Raw genomic sequence first — 13,375 nt, 5'->3', positions numbered from 1 at the left:
TTTGCAGCCTTGAGACCCCAATAGACATTCCTGGGGCACATCCTGCTCTTTTAAAATGCATCAGCAACTTCAACACAATTCTTATCAGGAAGGACACGGGGTCAAGCTGCCCTTTCTGTGGCACCCCAAATCCCCTCCAATCCTGCCTTGGTCAAGCTGAGACTGCTGAATGGCCAATTTACAGCTTGCTGACTAGGCCGCCTTTAACAATAAGCCAGAGTGGTTTCAAGCACTTTACTGGTTTGCCAAAGTCTCCCTGCACAGTCCCTATCCCCACTTTCATGTCACAATTGTTCTGCTAGTAACCCACTTGATGAGCAAACCCCACAGGATTTTGGGGCGCTGCAGGGATCTCTTAGCTTAGCTACGGGAAGCGTTGCTGCAGAGCAAATGGGGAAACCAAAAAACACCCAATGGGGCGGGGGGAGAGAAACAACCAGCTTAATCATGAAAGTTATTTATTGACAGGTAATAACCACAGGGGAGCCAAACAAACAGAACAGTGATAATATTCAATCTAACTTATGCAATTTATACGACAGTGTGTGTCCCACTAAGCTCATTAAGTCAGCGGAGTGCGTCCACAGTACTGCGGCTAGCGTCGACTTTCGGAGCATTGCACTGTGGGTAGCTATCCCACAGTTCCCGCAGTCTCCGTTGCCCATTGGAATTCTGGGTTGAGCTCCCAATGCCTGATGGGGCAAAAACATCGTCGCTGGTGGCTGGGGGTACATGTCATCAGCTGCCCCTCCCTCTGTGAAAGCAAAAGCAATCGTTTCACGCCTTTTTTCTGTGCAGACGCTATACTGCTTTCGGCAGACAGTGCAGTAGGACTGCTAACCGTCATCATCCAACCACTGCTTCTGCTGCAGCTCTAGCTCTGCTCTCCTGCTCTCTTGGTGCCATGAATCCACCTCGCAGGTCCTCTCATCGTTCGGTATTAATATCTATTCTCGTGGCATCCATCATCATCCACCGCTTCCGCTGTGGGAGGAGGGAAGGACAAGGCCAAACTGCACTTCAAAACTTATTGAATGCCAGCCTTCTGCTGCTTGGGCAGTCCTCTGGGTGGAGTGGCTGGGTGCCCAGAGCCCCCTCCCCCTGGGTTCTTGGACGTCTGGGTGAGGAGGCTATGGAAATTGGGGAGGAGGGCTGGCGGTTACACAGGGGCAGCAGTAGCAGTCTGTGCTCCTGCTGCCTTTCCTGCAGCTCCACCAGACGCCAGGGCATATCAGTTTGATCCCCCAGTGGACTCAGCATTGCATCCTGCCTCCACTCATCGTGCTGCCACTATCTCTCATCTTGCTTCTGCCACCTCTCATCTCGTTCATCCCTCCTGTCCTCGTGTTCATTTTCTGCTTTCCTGGACTCTGACATTGTTTCCCTCCATGCATTCTGCTGAGCTCTTTCAGTGCAGGAGGACTGCATGAGCTCAGAGAACATTTCATCATAGGGGGAGCGTTGAAACATTTGCAGCCGCGGAAGGAAAAAAAGAGAGAGTAGTATTAAAAAAGACACATTTTAGAGAACAATGAGTAGACTCTTTCACGGTGAACCAAGCTGTTAACATTACATAGCACATGTGCTTTCGGTACAAGGTTGCATTTTGCCTCTTATATTGAGGGCCTGCCGGTTGGTGTGAGAGATCACACACGCAGGGCCGGTGAGCAACAGAATTCAACTTGCAGGCGGCCATGGTAAGCCACAGTCTTTCGGCTTCTTTAATCTCCATAACACATGGGAATGGTTTCAAACAGCAGCACCCTCCTTTCCCATACCAAGCACCCGTTGGGTCGACCATTTAAAAGGAGGGGCTGTCCTAGCCATGAATGCATCCCAAGTCTTCAGGGCAAATTAATCATTAAACACGTCTGCTTTTAGATCATGCATTATAGTTACAAAGGTACACTCATCAAAGGTGCCTTCTCCAGCTTCATGGTCCGTGAGCCCGGGTTGGGAGGGTATTAGCTCCAGGGTGATAAACAGTTCCTGGCTGTCAGGGAGAATGGTTTCTCCGCTTGCGTGCTGTGTGCTATCCTCCTCCTCCTCCGTCTCCTCATCCCGTTGCGTGAGACTTCCCCCTTGCAGGTGTCCACAGACAGGGGTGGGGTAGTGGTGGGGGCTCATCGTAGAAGAGGCATGTCTGGGGCTCTGACCTGGAGCTGCCGTTTGCCTCTTTGGCAGGCTTGCCTGAGCAACTTAATTTTCACGCAGCACTGCTGTGGGTCCCTGTTGTACGGCTGTCCATCATGCCCTTAGAGATTTTTTTCAAATATTTTGGCATTTCGTCTTTTGGAACAGAGTTCTGATAGCATGAATTCATCTCCCCAAACAGCAATCAGATCCAGTACCTCCAGTTCGGACCAGGCTGGAGCTCTTTTGAGATTCTGGGGCTGCATGGTCACCTGTGCTGATGAGCTCCCCACGCTGGCCAAACAGGAAATGAAATTCAAAAGTTCCTGAGGCTTTTGCTGTGTACCTGGCTAGTGCATCTGAGTTGAGAGTGCTGTCCAGAGCGGTCACAATGGAGCACTCTGGGATAGCTCCCAGAGGCCAATACCATCAAATTGCATCCACACTACCCCAAATTCGACCCGGCGATGTTGATTTCAGCGCTAATCCCCTCGGGGAGGAGTACAGAAATCGATTTTAAGAGCCCTTTAAGTCGACAAAAATTGCTTCGTTGTGCGGACAGGTGCAGGGTTAAATCGATCTAATCTAATGCTGCTAAATTCGACCTAAACTCGTAGTGTATACCAAGGCGGAATGTCACAAGCGTGATTACATTTTAATGATTCCTGTACACATTTATAATTAGATTTTGTTTCACCCTTCTTGTTATGATGCTTTGAGGTTACAAAGAAATCTAATTTTATTTCTTGAAAATAATTCATAGAGTCATTAAACTAACAAAAACAAATGCAAATATTTTAACATGTTGATGGTGTGATTGTTTATCCCCATTTCTGTGGTGATGGCATCACTTGACAGCTCATGTTAAAGTAGACATAATAAACTTTCAAATGATGTATTATGTGTAGAAAGGGTAAGTCTCCCAAATCGGTGGTGCCTGCAGCGATGGATGCTGTGTCTTGGTCTGGGTAGCGGGATGTTTGCTGTGTGACTATACTGGTTTAGTTTACTAAGGGGTTGTCAGGAAGGAAAAAGAATGGCTCACAGTAAGCCACTTTTCAGCAAGCATTTGAGGGTTGCCAGGAGACAATGCCAGCATGGGGAATGGCCTAGGGATGCAGGAGAGCAAAAGGATCCTGACCTGTTTAAAAAGGAACAGTCTCTCAAGAGAGCTGGGAGCCAGGCTAGCAGCCAGGCACTTGCTGGGGTATCTGAAGAAACTAGGCCTGCCTAGGTTATCGTCAGGGGATGGTAAACCTTTAGGTGAGATACACAGGAAGTGCTTGATGAGAGAACAGCATACATGGAGGAAGACATAAAGCCTGAATGTTGTCTTGGCTCTCTCTCTCCTTTTCTCCTTGACAGTAAACAGTGTTCATTTCTGTCCTATATCACAAGTCTGGTACAATGTTACGTTGATCACGATTTTTGATAAAGCTTGGCACGAATCTGTTTCTTTGTACTACGTCTCTTGTTCCAGCAGAGGGCAGGCTTTGACATCACATGTAACTAGACACAGAGGTGTGGAGCTACATTACTCCACAGCTAAGGTTGTAAGCCCAGTTTTCCATGCGCACGCAAACAACTGTGTAACTTCTTCAAAAGATGTTTCTTTCCTCCTCATGTTTTTCATGTTCAGTTTCTAACCCGAGGAGCTGGAGACTCATCATTTTGGCAGTAAGGGATTTTTTAAGAAAAGTGTTCTTTCCTTTCTTGTAAAAGCTTCCAGCATGCATTTCTTTACTTAATAGATACAAAATATAATAACTGAGAGAAGATTGAAATGTAACAATGTATTTATTAGTACTTTTGAGACTTCAAGCATAGGACTATTTTTGCTAAGGCTGCATTGAAAATGTTAGAGCTAGTACAGATCAATGTCTGATTCTCTCCATTGTTTCACCTTGCAGAGTTATTTATTCCTGTGCAGAACTGGAGTGAAGTGCTCCCAGCTCAGACTGGTGGTGCTTTGCACACACACTTTGCACATGGGTAAAGGACTCCTCAAGATGCAAGGCAATCCCACATTTTTTATTTCTGGGATTTGTACTAAGGTCCCTGTGGAGATTATGGGCCTAATTTTCTTCCTGCACATGGGTGTAAGTCAAGAGAACCCCAGTCCAGTCAGTGGAGTTATGACGGCGTAACACCAGTGTAAGCATGAGGAGAATCCAGCCTTGTGGCCATTCAGAGTAATATGTATAGCAGCTGTAGTGCTTGCAGGTTCCATGAGAGCAGTAGCCACGGTTTGTGTAACTTAAGACACTCGGCTGATGGACGATGGGAGCTCTGGGAGGTTGATGGCTAGAGCTCATGGGAGCCACAGTCTCAGCTGGGTACCTGAAAGACGTGGGACTGGGGTGCTCATCATGTGAAAACAGGCACCAGAGGGGCTCGCTCCTGCTTAGGGGCCAGGGGCCTTGGCTCATTGCTGGTCAGAGCCAGAAAGCCGCTCCTAACCCTCTCCTCCAGTGACGAGGAAGCCTGTCTTCACACCAGTACCTGCCTTAGCCTGGTCACAATTATGTGACCCTGTTCTCAGATCACTCTCTGAGAGCCACGTGCCCCCTCTTTCAGCCTCCATATTCGCAGACTCTCAACCCACTCCAGTCACCGAAGCTCATCTCTTCAGTCACAGGACACTCCCCAGTCCAAAGTGACCTTGCCACTCATTCCCCACCCATGCGGGACCATCCAGCCTCACCCCCACCCCAGGCAGGGCCGGCTCCAGGGTTTTTTGCAGCAAAAAACAAACAAACAAACAAAAACCACAACAACAAAAAAACCCTCGTGGTCTGCAGCTCTATCGCTGCTGCTTCAGTCTTCGGCGGCAATTCAGCGGCTGGTCCTTTGCTCCAAGAGGGAGTGAGGGACCCGCCGCCAAAGACCCGGACGTGCCGCCCCTCACCGTTGGCCGCCCCAGCAGCTGCTTGCTGGGCTGGTGCCTGGAGCCGGCCCTGACCCCAGGGATGACCCTGCTCACAGAATTGGGCACCTGGCTGATTTTACTTGCACACTGGTCATGCTCCCTGCAACAGAGGCTGACTGAGGACACGCAGCAGTCAGAAAGAGCCCACTTTGGCTTTAAGATACGAGTGGAGTGTGCAGAGCTGGCTGTTAGAAAAACAATAGGTGGGATTCTCTCCCCTCCCCCGGCCCATAAGCTTTGCTTGAGTGCAGGGGGGATGGGGCCTGAGTGGCATCTTAGCCCAGTGCCAGCCAGCCCCAGCAGAAGCTATCGCCGCTTGGGGCTTGCTCGAGTGTTACAGCCCTTGCGTAAAGTTCTTAACAAGGTCAGCTGGTGCAGGAACGGTTTTTCTGCCTCCCTCAGTCCTCCTGTCAGAGAATCCCCGTACAGCCCTTCCCAGCCAGAATCTGTCCTCTCTGCAGAGCAGCTGGGAGAAGCCAGAGCCATATGTTTGACCTAGAAACTGAGGACAATTGATATGGAAATCAGAGAGAGATAATCAACAGGGAGTGAGCCCTACAGCGATTCCCTCATTTCTGCAGGGTCATGTTCCAGAGCAGAACCTTGCTTCAACAACCACGAGGCAGGGAAGCTCAACCGTTTATATAAATTAATTAAAAAGGCACATTAAAGGGTGTTACTGAATGCCACAAAAGCAAGTCTCGGCACCTCGTCTCCCTAGGATAATGCGTACGTCACGACCTCTGCAATGTACGTATGCATAACAAGGTGCAATAAGGACGAGTCTCCTCTCTGAACTTGAGATTTCCGTGATGGTATGAAATGCCACCACTCACAACAATGGGTGGGGGAACGTGATGGGGCCAAGGGACAATAGGTAGTTCCTCCCCCAGGAGTCTCTGGCGTCTGTTGGCCAGCTGGAGGAGAGGGGTGCTAATTGGCCAGTATTCCCCAACTCCCGGGGTTTAGCCCAGTGCAGGGGCCATGTGACGCCTCTTTGAGCTCCATTCCAGCAGCCCACCCTACCCCTCGAACTAGGAGTGGGAGCCCGGCCTGACAGATGCTGCGGGTGTAGCCAATTGCCTGTTTAGGAGGTCTGGAAAGAATTTTTCTCCCATAGGCCAATTGGCAGAGGACCTGGGAGGATTTTTTGGCCTTCTTTGCAGCACCTGCAAGCCACAGTGGCTGAGTAGGAACGCGCTTAGCACCTAACTGCAGTACAGAGGTGCTGGTGTTTATTCATCGCAACTTGCCGCTGGTTTCCAGTCCGATTAAGAGAACAAAGTGTGCGGTTTCCAGAGGTAAAAGACCTGGGACTTGGGTAATGGGCCTTGGCTCATGTGATAAGATGAGACCTTGTGGCCTTTGTGGGCTGAGATCAGGGCTTGTGACCCTCATGGGCCAAGATCCCTATCCTGCTGCACCATCTGTCCCCCTCATGGAGGGGAGGGTGCTAGGACTCAGCTCAGAGAGCTGAGTCCAGAGGAGTGGGCTGAGGAGAGCCTACCCCTCGTTATGGGCTATATCGTAACCCCCAATTAAATGCCTGGTATAGGAGAGTGTGGGTGATGGGTGGGTAGTGCCCCTCCCTTGTTTAATAAAAGTTACAGCCTGCCATTTAATTCCAGGCGTGTGTCTGGCCTCATTTTGCCGCTGTGTCCATATCAATTGTCTTTGGGCCACATGGAACATTTATGCAGTCATTCACCTGTACAGCACCTAGCACAACGGGGCCCTGATCATCAACTGGGGTCCTTAGGTGCCACCTCCATGGAAATAATCATCGTTGTTCATGTAAGTGGGAGGAAATCCTGACACGGTTCTGCTCTCCAAGTCTGTGAGACTGGACATCACAACACTCTGTCCCCAGCTAGTCTGCTAATACTGTGGTCATAACCAAAGCACCACTTTTCCAAGTCTCTGGGCCACAGGGAATAATACGATTTCACAAGTGTAGATGGAAGGAGCAGGGAGAGTGATATGGCGCTCTGTCTCCCATGCCTCCCAAGCAGTGATTCATGGTTGTTGGTCCCCAAAGGGAAAGGTAAGTTTTAAAAAAAAAAAAATCTGATTCCAGCACTGTAGTGATCTCAGGAAAATAATTAAGTAAACCTCCCATTTGGGTGAAGGTGGGGAACAGTTTACATGTTTTGTTGTTGCAATTGTCTAGCTGGGCACAGATTTCTGCAAGGCTGGCTTAATTGTGCAAAAGTGCAGTCGGAAAGTTGTCTTTGCACAAGAAAGGGTTAGCAACTTCCTTTTAACGTACAACTTAAATTATGTAGAAATCAACTAGGAATTGCAAAAAAATCCCCACATTGCAATAACTGCTCTTTTCTCCTGCTTTGCTCTCTTACATGCCAGGCTACTGCCCGGAATGAATATTTAAAGCAGATTTCTTTCACTGCGTAAAAAGTAGTGTTTGGTAACAGATTAAAAGGATGTGGAACAAATGACAACCTTGGCTATAAAGACTCAAGTAGTGGTATTGAAATAACAGTGTCTGAAGAAATTAATTATAACAACTCACACCATCTGCAGATTGGCTTTTGTTGAGGTCCTCATAGTGCATTGTTTCCCAATAATGACACAAGTATGATATCATTTGCTTCACTTCTGCCTTTACAACATACATCACTGCCCCTGGATTTTTCCTATTTCTCAAGCATCCGAGTTCCAAAAATGGCACTATTCCTTTGTCTTGTACAGTTTATATAATACTACTTACCTAAGGCTCTGAAAAATTCCCTTGAAGTTGCAGTTAAAGCACATAATAGATTATTAGACTTAGCCAAAGAGGGACCTGTACGTTCCTGTTACAACCAATGGTAATTTCCCACTCTTGCTCATGTCATCCTTCTGCCAGGTGGAGCCAGCAGCAACCAGGGCCGGGTTCAATATCTCGGGGTTCCTTTCCATTGATACAACACAGAACCGGCTTGAGCCCCCACTCAGTAACCTGGGAAATTTACACACCACCCCTGGGCACCTCTGAGAGGCAATACGTCCCTCTTGCAAATCTTTGCAACCAGGCGGGCTAACCTAGTGAGGAGGGCTTTAAACTAAGTTCACCACAGGAAGGAGACCAAAGCCCTGAGGTAAGTGGGGAAATGGGATACCGGGAGGAAGCACGAGCAGGAGAGTGCAAGAGGGGAGGACTCCTGTCTCAGACTGAGAAAGCAGGACAATCAGCGAGTTATCTTAAGGCCTATACACAAATGCAAGAAGCCTGGGAAACAAGCAGGGAGAACTGGAAGCCCTGGCACAGTCAAGGAACTATGATGTGATTGGAATAACAGAGACTTGGTGGGATAACTCACATGACTGGAGCACTGTCATGGATGGATATAAACTGTTCAGGAAGGACAGGCAGGGCAGAAAAGGTGGGGGAGTTGCACTGTGTGTAAGAGAGCAGTATGATTGCTCAGAGCTCCGGTATGAAACTGCAGAAAAACCTGAGTCTCTGGATTAAGTTTAGAAGTGTGAGCAACAAGGATGATGTCATGGTAGGAGTCTGCTATAGACCACCAGACCAGGGGGATGAGGTGGACGACGCTTTCTTCCGGCAACTAACAGAAGTTACTAGATCACAGGCCCTAGTTCTCAAGCAGGACTTCAATCACCCCGATATCTGCTGGGAGAGCAATACAGCGGTGCACAGACAATCCAGGAAGTTTCTGGAAAGTGTAGGGGACAATTTCCTTGTGCAAGTGCTGGAGGAACCAACTAGGGGCAAAGCTCTTCTTGACCTGCTGCTCACAAACAGGGAAAAATTAGTAGGGGAAGCAAAAGTGGATGGGAACCTGGGAGGCAGTGACCATGAGATGGTCGAGTTCAGGATCCTGACACAAGGAAGAAAGGAGAGCAGCAAAATACGGACCCTGGACTTCAGAAAACCAGACTTTGACTCCCTCAGGGAACTGATGGGCAGGATCCCCTGGGAGAATAACATGAAGGGGAAAGGAGTCCAGGAGAGCTGGCTGTATTTTAAAGAATCCTTACTGAGGTTGCAGGAACAAACCATCCCCATGTGTAGAAAGAATAGTAAATATGGCAGGTGACCAGCTTGGTTTAATAGTGAAATACTTGCTGATCTTAAACACAAAAAAGAAACTTACAAGAAGTGGAAGATTGGACAAATGACCAAAGAGGAGTATAAAATTATTGTTCAGGCATGCAGGAGTGAAATCAGGAAGGCCAAATCACACTTGGAGTTGCAGCTAGCAAGGGATGTTAAGAGTAACAAGAAGGGTTTCTACAGGTATGTTAACAACAAGATGAAGGTCAGGGAAAGTGTGGGCCCCTTATTGAATGGGGGAGGCAACCTAGTGACAGAGGATGAGGAAAAAGCTAATGTACTCAATGCTTTTCTTGCCTCTGTCTTCACAAACAAGGTCAGCTCCCAGACTACTGCACTGGGCAGCCCAGCCTGGGGAGGAGGTGACCAGCCCTCTGTGGAGAAAGAAGTGGTTCAGGACTATTTAGAAAAGCTGGTCGAGCACAAGTCCATGGGGCTGGATGCGCTGCATCCGAGGGTGCTAAAGGAGTTGGCAGATGAGATTGCAGAGCCATTGGCCATTATCTTTGAAAACTCATGGCAATCGGGGGAGGTCCCGGATGAGTGGAAAAAGGCTAATGTAGTGCCCATCTTTAAAAAAGGGAAGAAGGAGGATCCGGGGAACTACAGGCCAGTCAGCCTCACCTCAGTCCCTGGAAAAATCATGGAGCAGGTCCCCAAGGAATCAATTCTGAAGCACTTTAAGGAGAGGAAAGTGATCAGGAACAGTCAGCATGGATTCACCAAGGGCAAGTCATGCCTGACTAACCTAATTGCCTTCTATGAGGAGATAACTGGGTCTGTGGATGAGGGGAAAGCAGTGGATGTGCTATTCCTTGACTTTAGCAAAGCTTTTGATATGGTCTCCCACAGTATTCTTGTCAGCAAGTTAAAAAAGTATGGGCTGGATGAATGGACTATTAGGTGGATAGAAAGCTAACTAGCTCATCGGGCTCCACAGGTAGCAATCAATGGCTTCATGTCTAGTTGGCAGCCGGTATCAAGCGGAGTGCCCCAAAGGTCGGTCCTGGGGCCAGTTTTTTTCAATATCTTCATTAATGATCTGGAGGATGGCATGGACTGCACCCTCAGCAAGTTTGCAGATGACACTAAACTGGGAGGAGTGGTAGATACGCTGGAGGGTAGGGATAGGATACAGAGGACCTAGATAAATTAGAGGATTGGACCAAAAGAAATCTGATGAGGTTCAACAAGGACAAGTGCAGAGTCCTGCACTTAGGACGGAAGAATCCCACTCACTGCTACAGACTAGGGACCGAATGGCTAGGCAGCAGTTCTGCAGAAAAAGACCTAGGGGTTACAGTGGACGAGAAGCTGGATAGGAGCCCACAATGTGCCCTTGTTGCCAAGAAGTCTAACAGGATTTTGGGCTGTATAAGTAAGGGCACTGCCTGCAGATCGAGGGATGTGATCATTCCCCTCTACTCAGCACTGGTGAGGCCTCATTTGGAGTACTGTGTCCAGTTTTGGGCCCCACACTACAAGAAGGATGTGGATAAATTGGAGAGAGTCCAGCGGAGGGCAACAAAAATGATTAGGGGGCTGGAGCACATGACTTATGAGGAGAGGCTGAGGGAACTGGGATTATTTAGTCTGTAGAAGAGAAGAATGAAGGGGATTTGATAACTGTTTCCAACTACCTGAAAGGGGGTTCCAAAGAGGATGGATCTAGACTGTTCTCAGTGGTGGCAGATGACAGAAGGAGAAATGGTCTCAAATTGCAGTGGGGGAGGTTTAGGTTGGATATTTGGAAAAACTTTTTCACTCAGAGAGTGGTGAAGCACTGGAATGGGTTACCTAGGGCGGTGGTGGAATCTCCTTCCTTATTGGTTTTTAAGGTCAGCCAGGGCCTGCTCCAGGCACCAGCAAAGGAAGCAGGTGCTTGGGGCGGCCAATGGAAAGGGGCGGCACGTCTGGGTTTTTGGCGGCAATTTGGCAGTGGGTCCCTCAGTCCTGCTCTTCCTCTTTGAGCTACCGCTGAAGTGCCGCCGAAGAGGAAGAGAGGGAGCGAGGGACGAAGCGGCACGATTGAGCTGCCGCCAATTGGCTTATTATGTTTTTTTTGCTTTTTGCTTCGCCGCCTGGGGTGGCAAAAAACCTGGAGCCAGCTCTCGGTCAGGCTTGACAAAGCCCTGGCTGGGATGATTTAGTTGGGTTTGGTCCTGCTTTGAGCAGGGGCTTGGACTAGATGACCTCCTGAGGTCCCTTCCAACCCTGAGATTCTATTATTCTAAGATCCACCCCCAAGTAGGTTGGGCAGTGCCATTTTCCCCTCAGGTTCTTAAGTCCAGCAATCCAAAAGTCCCCTTCACATGCCCAACCCTTTTCTGCACCCCACTCACAGTTGCTGTTCTTGGTCAGTGCAGATCCAGAATTCAGAGGTACATCTGCAGAGTTCAACAAGAGGTACCTTACTCGCTTCGCTCACCGCTCACCACTCTCACCACACCCCTCCACCAGCTACCCTGCTGGCCACTTATCATGCCTCTCCACTGCCCCCTGCGGGCTGCTAGTCACGCCTCTCTGCCGCCACCCTGCTGTTCGGTCATCACGCCTCTCTGCCGCCACCCTGCTGTTTGGTTGTGATGCCTCTCTGCCGCCACCCTGCTGTTTGGTCATCACGCCTCTCTGCCGCCACCCTGCTGTTTGGTCATCACGCCTCTTTGCCGCCACCCTGCTGTTCGGTCATCACGCCTCTCTGCCACCACCCTGCTGTTCGGTCATCACTCCTCTCTGCCGCCACCCTGCTGGTCACTCATTCGCTTCTGCCTTCTGTCTCTCAGCTTTGACCTCTACACATCAGCCTCTCAGTGATTTTCAGCTCTTTTGCAAATATTAAACTGATAAGAACAGATAAGAAGAACAGATTTAAACATTTTATTAAGATGTTAAAAAAGTGAATGGTACAGAGTTTAAACATAGAAGTTTCTGGTTATCAGGGAATAACATACACATTATCAAGGGTGCAAAGTTTGGTTTCAGATCGGGTGGCATAAGGAATATATAATCTGTAATATCCCCGAATGGGGGTAAAAGGTTGATGGGTCAAAGTACAGACATTGAGATATGAGGGTATGAAGTTCATAAAGTGGCTATGTTCGGGTGTGGAGTATAATGAGTGGATATGATGAGGAGGATGGATTGACCCTCATTTGGTGAGATTTAATGTTCAGGGAGTTTATGGTTCCAGTTCATATGATCCAACAGAGAAAGTGTCTTGGTCCCTTTCTCGTAGTCAAAGAACGATGTCACTCTGGCTCATGCCTCCTGGTACTGTCGGTGGCCAGTGATGTGCTCGATGTAGATGTCCCTGGACCATCGGATGGTGTCAGAGATCATGAGGCGCCTCATGAGCTGTGCGTAGCATTGACCAATCCCGTAGGTCCGTAGCACTCGCTCGTTGCAGGGGTCCCAGGCGCCATGTTGGCCGGGGGGCATACTTTCCCTACACGTTGATCTTAGCCCCATCTCAAGTGATTTCAGCTCTCGGTGATTTTAGCTGTTAGCAGGCAGGGCAGAAACACAGTCCTACCACAGCTGGTTTCAACTCGAATTGAGCATTTAAAATAACAAAAGAGGCTCCTAATGAAGTTTATTTAGCTCTGTTCTTTGAGCAGTGGGGAAGAACAGGTTAAGCCAGTCTAGAGAGGACCCAGGGTGGGGGTGGGGTTGTTGTCCCCACCCCTCTTACTTTCACAAGGCTCTGACATTCGAGCCCCTGCTTAATGAGGTTCTTTCAACCGAGGGTGCCCTCCCTCATTTGGGACAGGTTAAGCCAGGGGTTCTCAAACGGGGTTGTGACCCCTCAGGGGGTCGCAAGGTTATTACCTGGGGGTCGCGAGCTGTCAGCCTCCACCCCGCATTGCCTCCAGCATTTATAATAGTGGTAAATATTTTTAAAAGTGTTTTTAATTTATAAGGGGGGTTGCTCTCAGAGGCTTGCTGTGGGAAAGGGGTCATCAGTACAAAAGTGTGAGAACCACTGGGATAAGCACAGGCCTGCTTTCCTGTATTCCTACAATAATTTAGATAATTTTTTCACATCTTAGCTCACAGAGCCAAGAAGCGATCATTGGGAACCATATTTCACTACCCCTGCATTCAGTACTAAGGTGATTTGTACCCCACACCAGCCAAGTTGATCCTTTGACACCACAGTAAATGATGAATATGTAAACAGAGCAGGAGCAAACTGTATTTACATAAACACACCCATAGTCTCCCCTCCTCCCAGC

At 48.7% G+C, this 13,375-nt stretch overlaps 1 protein-coding gene across 4 annotated transcripts in view; it reads left to right on the top strand.

Annotated features, from left to right (window-relative positions):
- THEGL (theg spermatid protein like) overlaps positions 1-13,375 on the top strand; it is a 60,908-nt gene that overhangs the window by 16,745 nt on the left and 30,788 nt on the right. For 2 of the 4 annotated variants that reach the window (XM_039542445.1, XM_039542444.1), the window contains exon 1: positions 12,430-12,496. The exons of the other annotated variants lie outside the window; for them this stretch is intronic. In XM_039542445.1, the coding sequence (XP_039398379.1) occupies positions 12,445-12,496 (52 nt within the window). In that variant the 5' untranslated portion in view covers positions 12,430-12,444. Of the gene's footprint in view, positions 1-12,429; positions 12,497-13,375 lie in introns of those variants that run through there. 4 annotated transcript variants of the gene reach the window in all.

This window comes from Mauremys reevesii, linkage group 5 (assembly GCF_016161935.1).
Source record: "Mauremys reevesii isolate NIE-2019 linkage group 5, ASM1616193v1, whole genome shotgun sequence".
Classification (NCBI taxonomy): Eukaryota; Metazoa; Chordata; order Testudines; family Geoemydidae; genus Mauremys; species Mauremys reevesii.
The sequence above is the reverse complement of the archived record's forward strand: the minus strand, read 5'-3'. Positions and strand labels throughout refer to the sequence as shown.